The sequence below is a fragment of the Falco biarmicus genome, chromosome 5 (assembly GCF_023638135.1).
Source record: "Falco biarmicus isolate bFalBia1 chromosome 5, bFalBia1.pri, whole genome shotgun sequence".
Taxonomy (NCBI): Eukaryota; Metazoa; Chordata; class Aves; order Falconiformes; family Falconidae; genus Falco; species Falco biarmicus.
This window is the reverse complement of record NC_079292.1, coordinates 82083780-82105106: the sequence shown is the minus strand read 5'-3', so window position 1 is coordinate 82105106 and position 21327 is coordinate 82083780. Positions and strand designations below refer to the sequence as shown.

Below are 21327 nucleotides of genomic sequence, written 5' to 3'. Positions count from 1 at the left end.
AAAACTCCTAAGGAACACTCTCCCATCTCTGAATCAACAATAGTATTACCCCTTAGGAAACTAATAAATGCATTAACTGCAGAAGTTGATAAAACTGAGGTTTAACTCATCTTCATTTGAGAAAAGAACATCAGCAAAATGGAAAAGAATCACTGAACCACAGATGTTTTTACAGCACCTTTTATATTACATTACAAGGTTTGAGAGAAACTACTTTGATAAGTGCATTCCTACGAGAAAGCTACACCAGAGAAATTCCTCTCTAGTATAAAGCAATACTTAAATTAGAATTAAAAAAAAAGTATATTATAACAGACTGACCTCTAGAGCCTTGCATGTCCTAGAACTGAAGCTTTCATTCTCTAGTTGTTAATATATCACCCATGCATTCCAAGCCTAAGGGTGACTGAAAAGAGGAGGTAAATGGTTTTTAGTACTTTCTAGCCTAGGATATCTGTTAACAAAAAATTTTTAATTTCCCTCTCAAAAAATGTTTATCATCCTCTTCATCTGAGTTGGAAATAGGCACATATGAAAGGTAAAAATGGAATTTGTATGGCTATTTTTGCAAATTCATATGCTTTTGAAAATAAAGCATTGCATCAGCCAGGCTTTGTTTTAAGCAACGTTAATTAATATCTGGATGAGCACTGAGAGATACGGTATTACATACATTTTACAAATCAACCCTCAGTACACACACTGTACTATCTGCATGAGCTGCACTATATATTACCTTAAAGTTTTGAAGTGAAATTGTTTGGCTGTAGAATAGAAATTTGTAACACCCACCATGTTCTCATTTGACTAAATCCTCCTCACTCACAACTGCATTTCCTAATTTACAAAAGAAATTAGCTTTTCCCTATAGCCCAAAGAGGTGCATTAAAGCCAGAGCAGAATACACAGAGGTGTAAGACACAGAGGTGAAGGGAACTCTCAGCAAATATCGTAATGGGCCTTCATTTGGGTTTGTGTTATAAATTACTTGAAAATATTCTAAGACTGATTATGAAGTTTGGTGCTCACTCAGGATATCAGACCTTAGAGAAGAGACCTCAGAGAATCCCCCGTGCCAAGACTTGAGCATAACACATATGTGGTCCCTAGCTCAGGCGTGCAATCACTTGGGAACTGGCAACAACTGCAATGGCCAGAAGTACAGCTGAGGCACCACGAATGATTTCTAATAATTCCACAGTGCCATACTGACTCTGCTAGCGTAGATATTTTGGTTAAAGAATGATTTTCAATGTGCATTCTTAATGAATAAAGGTGAAAACAGGAATAGTTAAAAAGATTTACACTGTTGTAATAAAAATTAGACTAAAAAGTCTAAATAATGTGAGGATATGAATATTATTTAAGCAATGTATTTCAACAGAGTTAATATATTTAATAACATCAGTCACAACAGGCTCTAAGTACAAAGCAAAATAAATGCTGTTTCTTCTGTCCATCAAAGCCTGGATGTAAACTTGTTAAGTTACACAGTGCTTCCATAAGCAAAAGAAAAAAAAAATGTTGGGTATAATTTAATCAGTCCAAGAAAGAAGGATGACAGTAAATTCTCAGAATCCATGAAGTGTGGCTAATATTTGCCATGGGAATAAATATCCACATTGAGACTGAGCTCAAATACCCCCCACGGTACAGAAGTGCAAAAATCTATTTCAGTTGCAGAAAGGAGAGGGTGGTAATTCTTCAGGTATATATACTCTAAAGCTCTAACATTACCCAGAAAATAAAAACCACATTTATTTTAGTGGTAACAGTCAAACTTGCAGTCAAGCAAAGTACAGAAGATAAAAGCAAGAAAAATCATTTCTGAGAACAGAGAATCAATTGCACATGTCTGGTCCTTATTTTTCTTTCTCAGAGAAGTTTAAACCACAGAATTTCTATGAAATCATATCGCTATAGTGAAATATTATAATGGACACAGCAAAACACAAATGAAGATTGAGTGTAAGCAGATGTACCACTATTTTTAATTCAGCTGAGCTGCCAGGTCTTGTAAAACTTGATAATTCCTCTAGCCAGCCACAGTTTAACTTAACATTTGTAATATTTACTAACATACCAAGTGTTGTAACCTCATTCTGAGTTTACCTATTTCATACAGTAGCCTGGCCTGGAATAACTGGTATTCAAAAAGTACATAAATCTTGAACAAAAACATTGAGGCAGAAAAAAGGAAATTTCAAAGTCTTGCAGGACCTCAATAAGATTTGATGGTCACACTACAATTTGAAAATTTGAAACATCTCACTCCCAACAAAGAGCAATTCTGCTCATGTTACAAGTTAGTGGTTAAGTCTTTGAAAAACTATATGCACTATTTCAACTTTAACTCAAAACACAATAAATACATTTTACAAAGGTTATTGATTATCCATTTTACTAACACCAGCTTTAGCAGGTAACCACGTAGAAGCAGATCGTATAATAAAATCTAGTTGGAGTTTGATTATTCGAAAGATAAATGTTAACAAATGTCATCTTTCTTATGTATACAAATTATCCAGAAACATATTTGGGTTTTTTTTCCCCTATTGTTTGTTCGTTAATATCACAGTTCATTTATTCCTAGACAGATATCTAGCAATATTTCAAGTCAACAGTTTTCACAAACATTTCCTTTTCCTTACTCAGTATTTATAGTATACAACAAAAATTGTTTTATTTTTGTTTGACTTTCTTGCAGAGATATTGTGGAAATATCTTTAAAAACATGGTTGTTTTGTCTTATTTTAAGACCAACTTCTTCTGTGTTTGTAATGTAAAAATGCAAAATTTTTGAAAAACACTGGGAACACATATGGATGTGTTCAGATGAATAAAACTTGTAAAACCAGGAGTAAAAAGAATCGAATGAATTTCAGAACTGTTAAATACTTTCACACCGATTCATGATGTGAACACCAGCTTCTGATTATTCAACAGATTTTGTGACCGTACTCCCCAATAAAAATTCACCAGTGTAAATGGCAATTACTCTTTTTTGAAGGAATTAATACTTTCAAACAAAAATATCTGAAGTATGACATTCTTCCAGGGAGAAACACTATACAAAAACATCTTCCGAGGATAAACACTATACAAAAACAAAGGTACATTACTGTTCACCATATTTTTGTTACAGTAAAATATCACCAGAGCTATAGAAAAGCAGTGAGTGCATTTCTAAATGCTCTGATCAATCCAAGTTTTCATTTTCTGAAGTAATTGTAAGTTAATTAGTCTGCATCAGCTAAGAACCAGGTCCCTTAGTATTTTATAGAAGTCCGTATTACCTTATGAGGTCGACAGGCTGAAACTTGTAAAATACCCCATATCTTGCCCATTCTCGATACAGCAACTAAAAAAAGAAACCACAACAAACAAAAACAAAAAAGAAAATTAACTTGTAACACGTGATCCCATCTGTTTTTACAAACATCTTCTAAGAGTTACAAATATATGTACCAAAACAAGCAATTTCCCGTGCTTCAATGCAAACCAAGTACATTTTTCAGATGGTTATGGCAGACTCCAACCAAGCCAGCAATACAAGGATGGTATACATACATCTTTCTCCACATACCTACCCGCTCCTCACCCGACGTATTAGATAGTAATGTTAAACACAAAGGCTCAAAACAAAAGAGGCTGTAGTCTTGTGGAAGTCTCTGGAAAGATACTAGAAATAGTCCTACCTCCAGTGTGACACTCTTCTGTGATTTAATTTATTCAATGTGTGGAATCATACCATAGATAAGTATTGACCAGTGTTTCTAGGTCCAAGGTGAAGTGAACTGAGGTAAGAGTTCCAGACTGGTAAACTGGTATGTAAAAACATACCAAGAATTAATAAATATGTCAAAACCAGCCTGCTTTCCTGCTCAGCTCCTGAGGCTACTACACCCAGCAAAGCCTGTGTAAAAGCCCCTTCTCTCTCCATGCTGCACACGGACACACGAGTTCACATTTACTGTTGTAAAAGCAAACTCACCCACAGCTTATAGACAGCTTAAAGGAAGGCACAGATCCTACGGAAACATCTTACAATGGGAGGAATCCAGCGGGAACAGTCAGGGATAAAAGGAAACTTATTAACCACAGTCCACTCAACTGCAACAGACACGGGACTTGGGATAGTCTTCCTCATTCCCTCTTTCATGCTGTGTCATATAGATCACAACTTTGTTGAACTTTCAAAAAAAAAAAAAAAAGAAACCTATGACACTTTTTTACAAGAGCTGCAAAGGAAACTGGTAATTACGGTGTGAAAGACATCACACTGTTCTGGAACAAAAGCCAGCTGCTGCACAGAAATTACCATGCAATTAACAATTTGGTAAAAGAGTTAATTTGATAGCAGTATGTTTTATAACTGTGTGTGAATCTATTAATAATCTAGAAAGGATATTAAAAAATGAAGCCTTCCAGAATTATGTGAAAACCTAAAGAAGCTCAGAGGAAATATCAGCACGATCTTTTGATACATGATTGTTCACCATATTTTATATTTAGAGGAAAATAAAAATCAGGGCAGTTGCATGCAAAACAGTAAGGCATTCCAGTGGAACCACTGGAGTTGTTCATATTCCTTTCACAGTTTTCAGCTGTGAAAGGACTGCAGACAGTCTAAACCAACATGCTCATTGAAAACTATTTCTTGAAGTACAGAGTGCATCAAAAATAATAAAAAATTACCAAATATGATGATAAATACAACTAAATTAACCACATAACTCTTTATAGATTATAAAAGTGTATCATCCAAAAAGACAGCTGTTAAGCCTTTTGTCCCTCTTTTCAAAAAAGAAGAGGAGGGCGTCCAGAAAAAGAGTAGCATAGGAGAGGTCAGCTCCTTTAAAATAAGGCACCACGTTATTCCTAGTAAAACTGGAGTAGTGATGAACCTGTGTTTTGAGAATAAGCTTCTGTGTGGAATGTCTGCTGGCTCCAAGAGACATTATCATACTTCAGTTCCTCCTTTGCTGTGAGCACTAATTGATTGTCTTTTGCCTGTCTCATGGAAATTGTAGTAAATGGGAAGCAGTGTAATTGCTGAGTTGCTACCTTTGAGCCTTTTATTCCTCTCTAAACTGGCTGGGATTGGACAATAAATTGTAAGGCTGCTGGGGAGGACAACACAAACCAAGAACCGCATGCACACAAGTACACAACAAGCAAGAACTGGAGAGGGTGTTGGTAACAAAGTACGTACAGTTTCTGCAATTATCAGTAGTTGCATCTGTCAAATGGCCCATTTTGACAGCTAGCAGCATGCTACATGATCTTATGAAATTAACAGCACAATTAAAATAAATGTGGAGAAATTTCAGATACTGTAACTGCAGAGTTATCTTGACATCTTTTGAGGTTTCCAATCATATTTTTCTACTGTTTATAATGCCTCTCCTCCTGTGGATGCTATATGAAAGAACTAAATAAATACCAAGTGAGCAAGTAAGACTTGGATCCTGCAGACACACACCTGATGAAGTATTATTGTTCAGAATATGGAAACTGGCTTGCAACCATTTGAGTGAACAGAGCTATGCCATTGCATACTTATTAAAGATAAAGTGTAAAGTATTTTTTGTTCATAGATCAGGTAGTAAACACTAAACTGCTGAAGCAATTGGGAATTCAGCAATGAGATTCCAGGGGTGTGGAGTCTTGGCTTTTAGTATATTGCTCTCACAGAGCACACTCAAAATATTTTGCACTTGTGGAAAGAAATGATGATACTAGGTTTGAATTTATTTGGCTTCAACAGCAGTTGAAGAGGATCTCCCTGGCTGCCATATTGATATTTTCATATGAATGCTTGTGGTTACCTATTCAAAATCACCCCTTTACATTGTCTCACAGCATTAGCTACAATTTCATTTATTTCCATAAATAATTGCACTAATAAACACATTCTGAAATATACAAACCAAGACAGTTAAAGCTATTATCCTTAAAATTACTTAAAGGCTGTTTTGAATGTAGCTACAGAATAGAATCTGAAAAGCAGAAGACAGCTCTTTCTAAAATTGCACTCAGTTCAGGGACAGGCTGCTATGACAATATGTCAGACTACAGAATCACACTGGTTACTCTGGTTCCAAAAGCCATAGCACTGAAGGTGAGTTTATGGCATGAATATTTTCCATTCACGTGTGTTGCCCACACTAAACCTCAGTCTCAGCACTGCAATTTTACAAGATTAAGCTTAATCTGGAAGCTGGAATGTGCTTCCTTTCATGATATTTATTAAATTGAAAGGAATTCTAGGAAGAGTTTTGTAATATAGTTTATTGTATTTTATCAGCTTCATTTAAAAGCAGTACTTTCTGTAAGTTTAAAATAACACTTTCCAATCTGCTTCTAATATTCTAGGGATGTTGTACTATATAATGACAACAGTGTATTTCCCAGATAGGTAACAAAGCCCTTATGTATTTCTCAATGTCAAACATATTGCTAGCAACAAAAGGTTACAAGTTGCCAGTGGGCTAGAAGCTTAAAGAAGACCCAGTCAGTGTTTATACTCCTGGCAAATTAATACCATGCTGCTGTGCAACAGCTTTCTTAAAAAGTTCTTTTTCTAGAGCAGAAGTCACACTAAAACAGGGAAATTCCTTTACTCCAATCAACAGTCTTAGGAAAAGAGTGGGTTTCATTGCCTGCAGATTTCTTATTCTCATAGGATGTGGCAAAAGTATTGTTTCACCGTGCATTTCTCCAAGGAAATCCTGAAGAGAGTTAACAAGGATTAACCTTTATATTATGAACTGGTACATAAACCTTCATTACTTGTGCTTCCTTATTGGCATATGTACCCAGACAGGCTCCATTCATCATTGCTTGGGCTTATACAGCAGACAATTGAAATGGGAGATACGGATAAGTTAAAATGGACAAAATAAAAGGGGGCAGAGGAAAAAAAAAAAAAAAAACAACAACAAAACCAACTCAAAAATGCCCCCCTTTCTTTTAAACCTGATCGGGGCTTTTCAGGAAATTAAACACTGAGACTATTAGATTCAGATAGAAAACAGATGATGTTATGCATAGAAATACTACAGCGGATTCAATGGCTGGGCAGCAGAGACATATGTGAATAATCAATGAAGTATTTCTGGAAAGAACCTTTTATGTTTTTAATACTTAACACTTCATAACTGAACCTAATAGGCAGAATAAAAAGAAGGCAGCACAAAATACAACTAGTAGGGTGAATATTTTTCCAGACACTAGACCTTTTAGGCCCTCTTCCCCCTATTTCACAGTACCCAATATCCCCTCCCTCACTGATTAATGTTCATTTACTTTTCTTTAAAAATTTTGCTAGCCTTGTAAGTAAGTAAACTATGTAGCTGACTTTCAGAGTCTATTACTGTATCACAATTACTTATTCAGAGAAAATTCTGCAAGTGCAGAGTATACAATTTCTTCATGAACAGAAAGTTCATAATAACCGACATAAATATACAAGTTTCTTCATAGTTCATTTTCCAGCTTTGCCTCATTTGCTTACCGCAGTTCATATAATAAATTAAATTGTACATGGCACATGAAGACATCTAGTGGCTGAATGTTGACACTATTTGCCTAAAACTACAAAGATTACATTTTCAATTTTTTACAAACCCAGCACTTGAAAAATCAGATTTATTTGTATGACCTATGAACTCAGTCTTCATTTTAAATCATCAAATAATCATCTGTAGCAATTACACTCTTGAGAACTACACTGTGTTTTGCCAAATTAATTGCATTTTCTTACCTCTCCTTCAAGCAACAGATGGCACATACCAACATATAATACCACCATAGAGTTAAACACATCTATGAAATAATTTACAAGTCACCAAGAATATATTCAATTTAATTTCTAGTATAGTAAATAATTTAGGCTTCCAAACATTCTCTTTTTCTTCATTCTTCCTTCCCCCTCTTTCCCTCCCCACAATTTTCCCTTTCTTCATTTCCTATCCTATTGTTTGTATATAAAGGAAAAAGATGAGCAAAGAGAACAATATTGAATGGATCTTAATGAATTACAGTAATTAAATGGCTTGGCTCATTTCTAATAGTAAGCATATGTATTAAATAAATCTGAATTCACAGTGTTTGATTATGCATCCATTTATCTTGTGCAGATAGTAGGTGATATATTTTCAAAAGTCTTGATAGCTAGAAACTTTTTATTTACAAAATAATTGGAGGCAGAGTTTTAGAAATTTAATTAAATCCAACTGAATGCACAATCAAATGAAAAATGCAACTATGTTTTAGTCTAGTAACCATTGTTCTGTAGTACTATCTGGTTACAGAAAAAAATAATTATATAAGTTATTCAAAAACATTTGCTTCTGGACAGGTTGAAAAAATCTTGTCTATGCAACAAAACTTGGAGCATTTCAAGATGTAAATATCAAATTAAATTTGCTGAAATACTTCAGAAGAAGACTTTAAAAAAAGTCTTGTTAAAAGAATTTTATATGCAGAAGTAGAGGAAAAAAGTAATGCAAAAACTATACACATTTGTAAAAAAACATTTACTTGACTGAACACTGGCTAATGCTTTACAATAGCATTTAGAACATTAATTCATATCTACCACATTAAAAGTAATATGAAATTAATTTTGCAATTTATTTTACCTTTCTGTCATTCATGTCACCATTTTGGCCTTCATATTCACCCTAGAGAACAAAAATAATTTAATAACTGATGTAAAAAACTATAAAATCCAATAAAAGATTGCTCAGCTGTTCCTACACTGTTTATTTTACTTTTAGGTCACAACTTTAAATGTACTTATGTAAGTGTTTTCATATTAGAAATAGACTATATTTAGAACTTAAAATATATTTTCATTGTCACAGGCAATAAACATTAATGTCTATGCACATCTAAATGATACAGAGAACTAGACCTTCAGTAGTATATACATACATCATGAAGTGGGTATGCTGCATCATAAACATTGTTTGCTATTAATGTGCCAATACCTAAAAGAAAAAAAAAAAAAGATGGTTAATAGGTGAGCACAGTTAAATAGAAAACATTACTACAGATTTCACTTCATGACATTACAGAGGGAACTGAGCTGCATTACTTAAAACATTCAAAATCATGTCAAGATGAGTATATACCAACCTAGAAGTACCTGGCTATGGAAAACATGTTGGCACCGAAAGGCTCATTTCCATATGATGTTTTTTCTTGAGCAAACCAGTACGATACAAAGATTGTTTTAACCACTTTCTCATCCTGATAGCAAAGAGGCACGTGTCTGAGGAGGAAAGTACCTGGGAAGTCCTTCTTGAAGCTTGACAATGATCAGAACCATGTATCCCCAGTGACAGACCCAAACAAAACAAAAAAAAACACTTTGACAGAAGTTTGTGATTGAAGTAACTCTTACTATCTATTGACTAATATCAGATCAGGTCTCATTTTCACTGAACCAAGTGCTTTGTTTTCTACCCTTCCTCATATCAATACATAAGGCCAGCCTTTTGAATTTGAAACAACTCCTGTTTGCGGGGGTTAGATCAGTTTGTGCTCACCAAATTCATGGTTACACTGGAAAGCTGGATGCACCAGGACAAAAACTGCTGAGTCCTGAAGATTGCAAAGAGGAAGCCTAGTCAAAGGTACAGGAAGATACAGGGACATGGCACTATCCAAGTGACCACATGCTACAAGGGATTTAGCAACCAAATCCCCAGCTAATGACTACAGCACCTGTAGATGTACACAAGGCCACTACTGACTTTCAAGACCCATGACTTCATAGCCATTCTGTCGTCAATCTCTGCAGGTGAAAACAAACACTCCATAAGATGACAATTAAAGCTAGGATTAGTAGTTTATTCCAGATCTCTTTGCTTTCAATGGCCAGTAAAAGTAACCAGCTAGCTTGTCTTTGGGGATGAAAAAAAATTCCATACTCAGATTGCACAACTATCATTCTGAAATGATTGGGAAAAAAAAAAAAAAAAAAACCTCTGGTCAGAGATGCTAGATAGAAATTACCAATAAATTTCTTCCTTCGTATAAAGGCAAATACCCTTATCACTACATGCATTAATAGAATCAGGAAATCTTCATGTTTGGATGATGTCAAGTCTTCCACCAAAACCATTCCATGTTTGGAAAGTTTGCAATGGTTCAGAGTTATGCTAGAGGAAAATATGCATTCCTTGTATAATGTCATAGAAGTGGCATCAGATTCAACCTCGCTCAGATGTAAATACCAACCAGCAAATGCGTTTCAAGTGTTGTTATTATTTTATGAAGCATAAGTTTATGAAAACCAAAGACTGCTATAAGTACTTCCAACATCACTGTCCTACCTCTTATGCACAATAAGCAATGAAATAATGAAGAAAAGAAAAAAAAAAAAACCACAAAAAAACCCAACACGGTAAACCAAAGACGTTTAAAGAAATCTTTTAAACCATTCATGGTGAGTCATTCTAAGTCTTCAGACCAGTGAGATGGGAAAACCTTAGTGACATATGAAGCATAAGACTTTGGGGGGAGGATCTCAGAAGTCCAAAACAATTAATGAATGTAGGTCAAATGCAATGCATAATTGTGTTTTGGCTATGGGCCAGGAAGATGGGAAGGACAGGAGGATTAAAATGCTTCATATCCAATGGGATCTTGAGCTGACTTGAGCTTGAAGTGGATTAGCCTGTATTTTCACCTTAGAGTAAAAAAAAAAAAAAAAAAGCCTGAAAAATCACTACTAGTGATTTATCTCTAATGGTGGCTTGCATTACACTCATAAACCAGAACAAGCTATTAAAATAGAGAAAACTTTAAGTAAGAGGCAAAAAAAAAAAAAAAAATCCTTAGGAAAGTGCTGTTTTTCTTCCTACTGTGTCCTTGTAGGACAAATTCCTTATTGCTTCTTTCAAGCTTTTTCTCAGCCCAACAGCTTGCAAAGTCTTAAGAGCTTCAACAGGTTCTACACAGTCTGTCTGGATCCCCTGGAAAAGTGTCAGTTCTGGGGGCTGTTTTTTATCTCAACAGGCCTAGTGACCCTGCTGTACTTCAGGCTTCTTGTTTTATGTACCTTACACTGCCTTTTGTCTAAAATCCTGCACTCTGGAGACATGTACCTGCACAGGCTCTGCAGCTCCCAGGGAAAGCATGGTCTCCCCAGTCACCGAGAGAGTTCCCTGGATGCCAGCTGGAGCAACCCAGCAAGACAGCATTCATCTCTACTGCCCCACTAGAGTTTTTTTGAGCTGATCAAAACAGAACAACACAGAGCAAACAGTGAACAGACACCAAGTGAACAACGTTTTAGAAATGAAGAGTGCCTGACGTTTTCTCAACTATCTTTTCAGTTTTTTAAAGGAAACAGTGTAATAATCATAAATTTAAATGTTTGTACTGACAAAACCAAGTATTTCTGATTGAAAAAGAGTAAGTATTTTGTTTGGTTGGTTGGTATATATATATATATATATATATATATATACTTTGATTTTAAAAAATTGCCACTATTTCAGGGAAACTTAAATTAATCTATTTTCCACTCCAGATGCTGTACCAAAGAAGTCTGCTACTGCAGCTTCACTGCACAAAGTTACACCAAGGCTGTGCAGGAATCTGTTGCTACAGCACACTTATTCTTTGCAGGCACATTACCCTAGGATGCTGTGATCTGCACATAAGTGGCCAAGCTTACAGAAGGACTTCCAGAAAACATGCCAGACAAGGAGCACTATCACTTCTTCACCACTGGAGAAATACGTGCCATGATATCACATTGGATGAAAGAAAAAGAGTAGAGAAAAGAGAATAAGTACACTTGTATATGTTCTGAACCTCAAGAAAACAAAAGCTCCAAATATTTCAGGGTTACCCCAAAAGTATCATACGGTATTTTCAAGACAGTCTTCATTAAGTCATATATTTCACTATGCAATTCATGGACATAGTTTTTAAAGCTGCAGTGATAAAAATAACCTGGAAAAATGTATTATTCTATTGAAATGGCAAGAAAACTATGTTCTTGGTAGAAATAATACAACATATACTAGCTGACATCTGAATTTTCAAAAGTAGACCATATAATGATCAAATCCAATTTTATAATAACTCATGAAATGCAAGTTATGTGCCAAATCCTGCACCTGTAGAAATGGAAAGCAAGCTCCCATTACCATGTCCTATTCAAATCATGGACCAGAAAGTCTGATTTTATTCCTCAGAAAATGCATTGATTTCAATCTCTACTTTTTGTGAAAATATGCCAGCATACTTTTGTGTTCTGCTAGAAAAATAATCTGTAAAATACCTAAACAATCCCTTTCAAAACAACATATACCATTATCTTCCCTCCTTTCTTACCCATGCTGTTTCTGGCCTTTGTAGGTGTGCGCTTCAAAATTTCATGTACCTATAGAAAAGAACAGTCATATAACACACAAATTAGCATTATTTTCATCACGGAGCTAGCAATAAAACAAAACTTTAAAAGAAGAGGCTTTGGAAGCATGCATTTGCACATACATTTAAATCATACGTTTCACTCATATATAAATGCATGACTTGAGGAACTAGTTAACACTTAAAAATGCTATGGCAAGTCTTACTAGTGGTTTACCTGCCCTAACTTTTGTAGGTTAAATCCTGCTGTGTCACATCCTTTATAAAACTATTTGAAATATAAGGACTTCAGTTAAAATGAGAATTTTACATCAAAGAAAATCACATTAAAAAATGACTTAGTAAAACCACATTAGCTTTCACGTTTGGAAGTATAACATCAAGATGCACATGAAGTGATCAGTAAATATGCTACATCTATGAAACCCATGTATGGGTGAATATAGCATGTTAGGGAGGAGTTGGCATTGCCTATGTAATGAGAAATCTTGCCTCACCAACTCGCTGGAGATCTAGCAGAATCTCAGGAACACGGCACCAGGTTTCTCACCAAAAACTGCTGAAGCTAAGTTACTGTAGGATTGTAGAGGAGGTCCTTTCATGAAATAAAATCTAGCTAAAGATTAGGAAGTATGGCTTAATAACAGCTTTGAACAATGGAGATGAATCAGTAGCTGTGTTTCTCTACATAACATCTCCTACTCCTGGACCACTGGGCAGCTCCAGAAGAGTATTTCTTACATACTTATGAGTGCTTAGTGTTTTCCAGGAACACAGAAATGTGTAAACCAATGAAATCAGCAAAGTAGTTACCAACACTCACTATTAAAGCAAATACCATTCAGCACAAGTAATGATATGAAAATGAACTTTTGTTCACTTACTATTCGACTGCGGGTAGCATTATCAAAAAAGGTGTCTTTGTCTTTAATGTTATACCTAAAACATTGAGAGAAAAGAAAAATCAGTTATGTTTTTAGACATGGTAGTTATAAGTAAGATAACATGCAAGATTCTGATTTAGAATTCATTTAGAAACCACAGCAAGTAAGAAAAACAGATGTTTAAAGGGAATATAGATGAAATAGAGCAGCATAATAGACTGAGCTATTTAAGACCTAGTCATTCAGCTTTATACCTGGATGACAATGATGGTGGACATAAAAACGCAAAAGTATTAACTAATGTAAAATACCTTTTGGGTAAGAAAAGCTTCCTGTTATTTACACACTATGACCTTCTAGTTTCTTCCTTAAAACGTACTCTCACCACTATAATATTCTGAGGTTATATTATTAAGTTTCAGCTAGTGTAATGCAGATGTTCATTGCTCTTTTCCAGGCAACTAACCAGTCAACATTTCACTTGCATTCAAATAACTGGTCCACGGAAATTATTCACTCCCTTAAACCTTAAGATCATCATATGTGAAATTAGCTTCCCAGTTTACTTCCCTCGATCAATTTGACTTGTATTCAGTATTAATTAAAATTGTCAGGACAATAAATGATGTGGTGGATCATTTATTACTGGTTTTTATTTATCAGACATAAATACAAATACACACCCATGAGGAAAAAAAGGAGTGTTTAATGTCACACTGGGCCCAGCAGTATTATCCTGAGTGAAAGGTCAGGTGTCAAGAATTCCTTATCAGCATATTATTAGCCAAGTTTTCATTACTATAATAAATCTATCAAGAGGAAAAATATTATCAGATTTCTACTAGCTTTTTTTTTTTTTTTTTTTCCAAAACAGGCAGTAATATCCTTAACCAAATAATCAGAAATTTGGTGGTAGGATTTTTACAATTCAAGCCAAAAAGAAGGATATTTTATTTGTTGCACTGCTTCCAATGCCTTATCCATCAGAAGGAAGTTGACACTGAAAGTCTCTGCAACTTAGATTTCTGTTAATCCACTGAAACTTTACTCAGAGCCAATGCATGTTCATTTACTTTAGATCTATTTACTTGTCCTTCAATAAATTTAGTTTTATGCAGACATATGCTTTTATCACGTGGAAATATTACATAGGAATAAACTGTCAACTTGGATATTTCCTCAGGATTTCCAGAAATACTCAATGAATTTCTGAATTTTGATTGAAATATTGATAGAAAAAATGACACCACTACAATAATAAGTTATATATTTCTTCATTGTTTATCACAATTTTAAGTACTCACAAATATATTTTCTCTCTGGAAAATGGGTAAGACAGGCTTTTCATGTTGGTATTTTCTTGTCGTGGCACCTGGGGTTGCAGAGGTTCAGTCAATTTGCACCATATTTCATTTAACTTTTTGAGTATCCCTCCTTCTTCTGTTATTTCATACATCTGAGTAAATAAAATATTGTAGATTAGCTTGGCACTTCCAAAAATCCACTGCAATGGCCAAAAAAGATAGAGTTTGCTGTACATCTGTGTTTAAATCTGTACTTAAAATAAATGCCTTCCCTGAAGATACATTCCACATAACAGCAAGCACCTGATTCCATAAGGTTTTCAGTACTAAAAAGTTCCTGTCCTTCACAAGCTACTTCCAGAAGAAAACTCAGTGCAGAATTGTTAATAACAAGAAACATCCCTACTAACTACAACAGAAGCTGCAGGGAGATGACAGAAAGGCAGAGTAATTAATTTGACTGTGTAACTGGGAATAGAGGGAGCAGACAAAGCAGGAAGGGCCTTTACCTGCTACCAGTTGTACTTCCCCAGCAGAATAAATTATTCCTGGATAATAATTGCTAGTATGGTTTGGCAGCACATCACATTCCATTAGAAGCGAGGATGGCTATGTGTTTAGTTTGAAGGGCAAGCACCCACAGCTTTTGCTGATTCAGATTGCTGTGAAGTGCTAGGGAGCTTCTCAAGGATATGAAGGTATTTTTTCCTGAAACACAGACAATCTTACCAAACGTGAGTTTATGTCCTCGTCACAGGATGTTCCTTTCAGCATTTTCACCAGCTTCGTTGCCCTTGTCTAGATGTATTCAAGGACCTTAACACCCTTCTTCTATTGTGGGGCCCAGAACTGCACACAGTGCTCAAGGTGAGGCTGCACCAGAGCTGAATACAGCAGGATGATCACCGCTCTTGGACCAGCTGGTTATACTGGGATGCACCTCAGGAAGCGGTTTGCCCTCTTGGCTGCCAGGGCACACTGCCAATTCATGGTGAGCTTGCCATCCACCAGCACCCTCAGGTCCCTCTCTGCAGCACTGTTCTTCAGCCACTCCTCTCCCAATTTATATTTGTGCCTGGCACTACTCCGTACCAGATGCAGAATCCAGCATTTGTACTTGTTAATTTTCATGCCATTGATTATTGCCCAATACTCCAGCCTACCTAGGTCTCTGCAAGGCCTCTTGTCCCTCCAGACAGTCAACAGCACAGTTTAGTATCATCAGCAAACTTGCTAATGGTGAATTCAAGCCCTGCATTCAGATTGTTGATAAATATATTGAACAGAACTGGCCATATGATTGAGCCCTGAGGAACACCACTGGTGACGGGTCACCAGCCAGTTGTAGCCCCGCTCGCTACAACCCTTTGAGCCCCGCTGTTCAACCAGTTCTTCACCCAGCACATCATGTACCTGCTCATCTCACAGCTGGACAACTTGTCCAGAAGGATACTGTGAAGGACACTATCAAAAACTAAAATCCAGAAAAAAATAAATCTACTACCTTCTCATCATCTACTGGGCAGGAAATATCATAGAAGGATATAAAATATTAGCCAGGACTTCCCATTTGTGAAACCATATTGACTGCCTGATGATTGCATTGTCCTTTAACTGCCTTTCAGTAGCACCTGGTATGATCTCGATAATTACTCCACGTACTGAGGTCAGACTAACAGGTCTATAGTTTTCTGGGTCTTATCTCTCACCCTTCTTGTAAACTGTAAGAACACTGACTAACTTCTAGTCAGTGGGGACCTCTCCAGACTCCCAACTTTAGGAGGAGACTCCAGACTTTAGGAGATGATTGAAAGGGGTCCTGCTGTAACATCTTCTAACTCTGGGATGAATCCTATAAGTCCCCATGAACTCATAAACATTCAGCTAATACAGATAGTCCCTTAAAAATTCAGTGACCACAAATGGAAAGATACTTTTCCCACAGTTGTGGTCCTCCAAGTCAGAGGACCAGGCAACCCAAGGTCTATCATTAATATTAAAGCCTGAGGCCAAAAAATTATTGAAGGTCTCCACTTTTTATTCATCCCTATTTCTCAGGTGACCATCTTCAACAAGTGTTGGTCCAACATTTTCCTTAGACCTCCTCTTCCTGTTAACACATATTAAAAAGTCTTTTTGTTGTCTCACACAACAAACTGGCCAGTTTCAGCTCTAGCTGAGCTTTGACCTGTCATGTTCTCTCCCCGAATGTGTGAACCACAGCCCTATAATCTTCCTGTGAAACATGACTTTGCTTCCAGAGATGATACAATTTATTTTTCTTCTTGACCTCCATAAGGACTTCTCTGTTCAGCCAAGCTGGTCTTCTGCCCCACTTGTTTGACTTACAACATGCTGGAATTGCTTGCTCCTGTGCTTTTAAAAGATGGTTCTTAAAAACTGACCAGCACTCATGAACCCCTAAGGTCTCAAAAGCAGATTCCCAGGAGACCCTGCTAACTCACTGAGTAGCTTAAAATTTGCTCTCTTGAAATCTAGAGTAACAACTCTGCTGACCTTTTTTCTCATTACATTGAAAATTTTAAATTCAACAATTTTGTGATCACCGTATCCAAGATGGCCACCTAACATCACATCTCCCACAATTCCTTCTCTGTTCACAAACGGCAAGTCTAGGGGGGCATCTTTCCTAGTTGGCTCACTGAATACTTGTGACAAGATATCTTCAACACACTTCAGGAATTTCTCAGACTTGCTTGTCACAGCAGTATGGTATTCCCAGTTAATGTCTGGGAAGTCGAAATCTCCCATAAGGACAAAGGCTAACTGATCCAGAAATTTCTCCTAATTGCCTGTAGAATAATTCATTGGTCCTATCATCCTGGCTGGGCAACCAATAGTAGACACCCACAATGACATCTGCGTTGTTTTCCATACCCCTAATCCTAAACAGAGGCTCTCAACCATAACATATCTGACTGCAAGGGTTGTACAGTCAAACTTCTCTCTTAGACACAGTGCATGTCTTCCGCTTCGCCCACCCTGCCTATCGCTCCTGAGCAGACTGTAGCCCTCCATCCCAGCACTCCAGTCATGGGACTCATTCCACCAAGTCTCACTAATACCCAAGCCACCATAGCTCTGGGAATGGACCAACGTTTCCTGTTTGTTTCTCATATTTGAGTGTTGCCCATTCTCACTCACCAAAAGTAAGTGTATTGTCATATCCAGAAGTATATGTACAGTTAAAATTGCTGGAAAAGTACCTTTTTCCTGCATGTTATTTGTCCTGAAAGATAATTTAACTGAACATTTGGGGGGAAAAAATTTGCAATTAATTCATCGTGTTTAGAGGTGGATAAATACTTTCCACTGAAAATGTTTTCTTTATGGTTTCATTGGACATTTGAATAACTAAAAATAGCATCACAGAAAAGACCTAATGTGTCTTGAAAACAAAGTTTTGTTTCTCTGAACCAAAATAGAATTTTGGTTTTAGTGGTTGCTGGCTGAACTTTTCAGCCTGTATTGCCAAATCCCCAAAACACAAGATTTCAGTTTTCCAAAGTGGATTTTTGTGGTTTGGTTTTTTTTGTTTGTTTTTGGTTGGTTTTTTTTTTTTTTTGTCGTAAATTCCTCTCCCAACTGTCTTTAATTGCAAAAAACATAAGACATGAACATAGTTTTCCTGTCACACTTGCTTTCTGGTAGTGCACTGGTAGTGCTCCATTTCTACAGCTGAGGTAATAGAAAAATAATGCAGTCAACAAGAATTGTCAGCAAACTTCTTAAAAATGTTGTATCACTTTTAAGTTATATAAAAATGTATTACTCTAGAGTGAATTTTCAGGAAATTTGAGATCTGCTTTCCTTGTTGGTAGACATATTTCATTTCATCTTCTACACACCAAAACAAATTAAAAGTTCAAACCTGAATGCTTTTTTCACAGCTGCCTAATCAATGACTGCACATTCATTTGCTCTTTGAATATTTGTCATACTGTTCAATGTATGTCAGTTATATGACAATCTCATTCAACATGCGTGCACAGACTTGATTTGTTCATTGAAATCTGTTGCTTTAAAGGAAAGAGTGCTATAAATAATGTATGATATATAGTCGTTACATGATGTAATCTGTCAATATTTTTAGATGTCTTTTCCCCAGATAATTCTGTCTTTAAGGCCTTTTGATGTGCTGTGCAGGTTTTTTCTCCTATTCAGAGGAGAGAAGAGGATGCAGAACTGTTCATGAATGACTAGGGCAGCCACTAGAGACTACCAGCTCCTGGACAGGCCTTTAACTCAATAACAATGTGGTGGCAATATTCGTCACTTAAAATGCTGTAGAATTTGCTTCAGTGCATCTGCAAAAATCTAGGAGAGGAAAATTCCTATGAAGGAAGAAGGAGGGAGAAATGAACAAGGACTAAAAATTCACAAAAGGAATGAAGCTGCGAAGGGTTCAGAGACAGAAGTTGAATATGTAGGTCCATTTCAGGAAGAGCCTACACATCCATCAATATGCTAGAAAGGACAGAAGTGCTACAGATGTCCAAAACCTACTCATTTTCAAAGATTGATTAGAAGTAACCAGATTTTTTTTATTTTATTTTTTCCTCAGGGATGCAAACACAGCACAGTAAGAGCATGCAAGATTGGCTTGGCCAAGCTTTTGACAGTGACAGTAACACCATGAAATGCGAACAACACTGAAGCTTTTGCTGGGTGAAATATGAAAAAAACAAAAGAAAAATAGCCCTGTGGAAAAAAAAAAAAATTGGTCTGTCCTTTAATTCTAATGACAATGTAATGAAGTAAATGTTCAGTGCAACTGAGGAGTATCACTAACTGAAAGTGCAAGGCAGTTCCACTGACTTCAATGGAGTTGTTAGCAAACATGCTAAAACATTGCAGGACCACAAACTTTGGGATGTACAATGTTTGCCAGCAACTTTGCTGAAAGCAGACTCTAAAGAAGATAGGAGCCAAAGTTTTAATGACAATAGGCAAGTCTGAAGTCTCCAACTTGTTGATGCCACCAAAACAGTCTCTCGGCACCCCAGACTGGAGAAACCTTGAGGCAACGACCAGCTATCATGCTATCTCCTGTACTGCATCTCACCTTGAGGAAAGTTCCTTGATGAAAATCCCAACAGCTGCTGCCTTCTCAGCTTCCAAAGCCCTCCTTAAAATTCAACTCTGTCATCACTCTTCTGACTGCAGACTGCCAGCCAGCTGCCTCTGCAGCCTTTGAGAACCCCCTTGAAAATCCCATCTTAAATATGATTCTGAATACTAAATCATCACAAAATAATCAGTAATGTGAAAGAATAAGCCTTGCAGTTCATTTGCTCTGATTTTGAAATAAAGTCATTCTATAGGCTTCTGTGCATTTAACTACCATTCTGATCCCCCCTCCTCCAGGCATGCAACTAGTTAAACAATGGAAGATACTTACCTTTTTGGTGGGCATTTTTATTTTAAGTAATTCCGCTTCTCGACTAAGGACTTGCCAAGGTGCATGTATGCGGACAAAACTCAATCCTTGGCTCTTATTCTGAAACATAAAATGGTGAAAACCATGTATTTCAACATTATTGATCATTATACAGTAACAAGGTTTGAAGATTTCAGCTCCAACTAAATCATGCAACAGGAGGCAACCACAGTGAATAACCAGCTTCTGTTACAACTGGGCTTAAAAGTCACCTTTTATTTAAAAGCTGCATCTCCCAACACTCTAAAATCCATCAATCTACTGCCTACAGTGTAGCTGTGTATGCACCATGAAGACAGAAAGCTACAGTTCCAGATTTTGGAACCATGTGAACCAGAAACCTCCAGCTACAGCTTCTACACTCAGGTATTTTGTAAGTCACCTGACTGCATTAGTGGGCTTTTGTGCCCATCTGAACCAAAACAGAAAAAAATAATATTTATTGTGGAAATGAAGGGAATAAAAGTTAGGAGGGAGATTAGAAAGAGGATAGGAGGACATATTTTGGGAAGGACATGGAAGTGGACAGGGAGAGACTTTAAAGGCTTGATTAATCCTAAGATTAATGAACTTTGTGTAGCTCTGTGTGTGTTGGGGTTTTGGTGCTAGGGCATACTGGTACTTCACATTTTCCCACCCATATGTGTGTAAGGTTCAGGACAGTCCCCTCCCTTCAAGGGAGCATGAACTTATATCTGCAGTCCCTCATATATCCTGAAATTTAGAAGCAAGACAAGAAAACTGAAGCAAGGTGTCCAACTTGATGAGAAAGAGAGCTATGTTGCATGTTGGGTTTAAATGCAAAACTCAGGTGCCACACCTGTGAGTAGTTGCCTGGTTATAAGTACAAGCAGTTGCACAGAGAAAGGATGTTAATGGACATAGCTTAATGTCACTATAATCAACAAGTAGCATAATTCTACAAAACTGGGAACATAGGCCATAGCCATGGAAATGCAGCATCTTCTGTGGGAAATTGATTCCAAGAGAATTCTCTTTCTCAAAAGCTTTCAGTTAAGAAAAGTTTTAAACAGATATGTGAACTGCCATCTAAACTTAGGTATAGATCTAAGAGAATATTATAGCACATTTACCTTAGAAAAGCCTCTCACAGCCACAGTGATATTTTTCTTGTTTTGCATATAATTTGTTTCCAAACAAAGCTGTATCATATCACATTAGAATATCACCTATTTAGAAACTGATATTAAATCTTTTCAAAGTGTATAAATGCTTACAACTTCATGTAAACACCAAACATGCATTTGCTGAATGT

At 36.5% G+C, this 21327-nt stretch overlaps 1 protein-coding gene across 2 annotated transcripts in view; it reads right to left on the bottom strand.

The window, feature by feature from the left end:
• ANO2 (anoctamin 2) overlaps positions 1–21327 on the bottom strand; it is a 191750-nt gene that overhangs the window by 132590 nt on the left and 37833 nt on the right. For both annotated transcript variants that reach the window (XM_056342011.1, XM_056342012.1), the window contains 7 exons: positions 20013–20111; positions 14591–14742; positions 13287–13341; positions 12364–12412; positions 8944–8999; positions 8649–8690; positions 3297–3361 (listed from right to left, as the gene is read on the bottom strand). In XM_056342011.1, coding sequence (XP_056197986.1) covers positions 3297–3361; positions 8649–8690; positions 8944–8999; positions 12364–12412; positions 13287–13341; positions 14591–14742; positions 20013–20111 — 518 coding nt within the window. The remainder of the gene's footprint in view (positions 1–3296; positions 3362–8648; positions 8691–8943; positions 9000–12363; positions 12413–13286; positions 13342–14590; positions 14743–20012; positions 20112–21327) is intronic.